Source organism: Apis dorsata, unplaced genomic scaffold, assembly GCF_000469605.1.
Source record: "Apis dorsata unplaced genomic scaffold, Apis dorsata 1.3 scaffold_415, whole genome shotgun sequence".
NCBI classification, from domain to species: domain Eukaryota; kingdom Metazoa; phylum Arthropoda; class Insecta; order Hymenoptera; family Apidae; genus Apis; species Apis dorsata.
Window position 1 is genome coordinate 50,715 of NW_006263670.1, and position 1,716 is coordinate 52,430.

General features: G+C 27.0%; 1 protein-coding gene across 1 annotated transcript in view; it reads left to right on the forward strand.

Moving 5' to 3' along the window:
* Nucleotides 1-1,716, forward strand: part of LOC102677989 (serine/threonine-protein kinase tousled-like 2) — a 32,290-nt gene that overhangs the window by 24,305 nt on the left and 6,269 nt on the right. Inside the window, exons 6-7 of the mRNA XM_006619402.2 lie at nt 22-255; nt 1,409-1,507. Coding sequence (XP_006619465.1) covers nt 22-255; nt 1,409-1,507 — 333 coding nt within the window. The remainder of the gene's footprint in view (nt 1-21; nt 256-1,408; nt 1,508-1,716) is intronic.

Consider the following 1,716-nt stretch of genomic DNA (forward strand, 5'->3'; position numbering starts at 1 on the left):
TATTTCATTATTTTTTAATAGTATCCACCATCGCCTCAACAACTCCTTTCACCGCAAGTAACAACACCCAATTCTTCAGTGGCAGAATTTTCTTCACTAATGCAGCCGCCAAGACCTCATCCTCAACCTCCACCTCCTCCTCCACCAGCCTCAACACAACCTGCAGGCTCAATGGTCAGCAAGCAGGTGCAGGTAAGGCCTACCAACCTCAGTAGGACAAGCCAGGTCAGGCAAGCGAAGACTAACACCCCAAATGTAAGCAAAATTCGGTAATTCCTGCAAGCATTTTATAAGAAACGACCCATAAAAATTTAATCTATAACTATATTAAAATCTTATGTTTATTTTTTATAGAAATGATTTAAATAATTTAAATTGAAAATTTAATTTTTTACTAATGCCTATATAAATAATGATTTTAAGACTGTTTTTAATGTCTATGTAATTAAATTTATATGCAGAAAATGCATATTTTCAAAATAAATTTATCTTGTAAAGGATAAATATTGGTTTCTTGTTGTACTTTTTTTTCTCTCTCTCTCTTTTTTTTTTTTGATTGGGGAATACATTTATAAATATTTCTCTTATTTTCTTTTACTTGAATTTTTCTTACTATGTCTTATTTCTATCTCGGTCTTTTATATTAAAAAATATATTTTGTATATTATATACTTTTTAATTTCTTAAAATTAGTTCTCTAATGGGCATTTCTTGTCAGATGTTTGCAGTAAATTTGCAGCTAACTTCTGACTGAACTGTAGCACTGTATCCATTTGTTATCATAGGAGTGCAGGCTACCTTGTAATGTCACTCCTTATTTGAAAAATCTTGTTTCGCTTTTAAATCATTAAAATTATTTTATTTCCATTTATTTCAATTTCTAAATTAAAAATAGGTGTGCATGTTTGCCATTTTTGACATGTATTTGGCTATAGTATTATTATATTTCAAAATTACTTCAATTTGAAAAAATTTATTTTTCAATATACAAGTATTAAGTATTATAGAGAAGAAACAAAATGTGTATGGAGTATACAGTGTCCTACAATTTTTCATCGTACATGCATACATGCATACATTTTTGGTGTTTTCCTTGCTGCCTGTATGGTAGTTCTGTTCTATCTATATGTTTGGGTTTTGCTCTGCAGTTTTACTTTTAATAGCAAAAGGGCTAGCACATTAAATTATATAAAATGTAGAACTAATTTTATCAAAAACATCTATCAAGGATGTAACCTGATCAATTTTCTAGATGAATTTATCAAAATGTTGCACAAAACTTAATCTGCATGTTACGTCCATTTGGGTGCAACAAGGTATCTGGTATTTATGAACTATGTTGACAAATGTATCAGATGTTACAGTAATTTATTTTTATTTATCATAAAATGTATTATTTATATTTCAGACAGAACTTACTTGCCAGAGGATACAAGAATTTGAAACTCAGGCCACTTCAGACTTAGAATTACGTAACAATAAAATTGATGAATTAAATAGAGTAAGTATATTAATTTCTAAAACAAGTTCTATATATATTTTATGTATATAATTATATATTAGTAATAAAATTATAAAAATTATAAAAAAGAGAATATTTAGCTTCTTTTTTCTTTTTTTTCTTTCTTTTTCTAAAAAAGAAAATATTTGATTTTTAGAAATCAAAAAAATTTGTTTTAATTATTATTATTATTTAATATTATAATATATTTATAT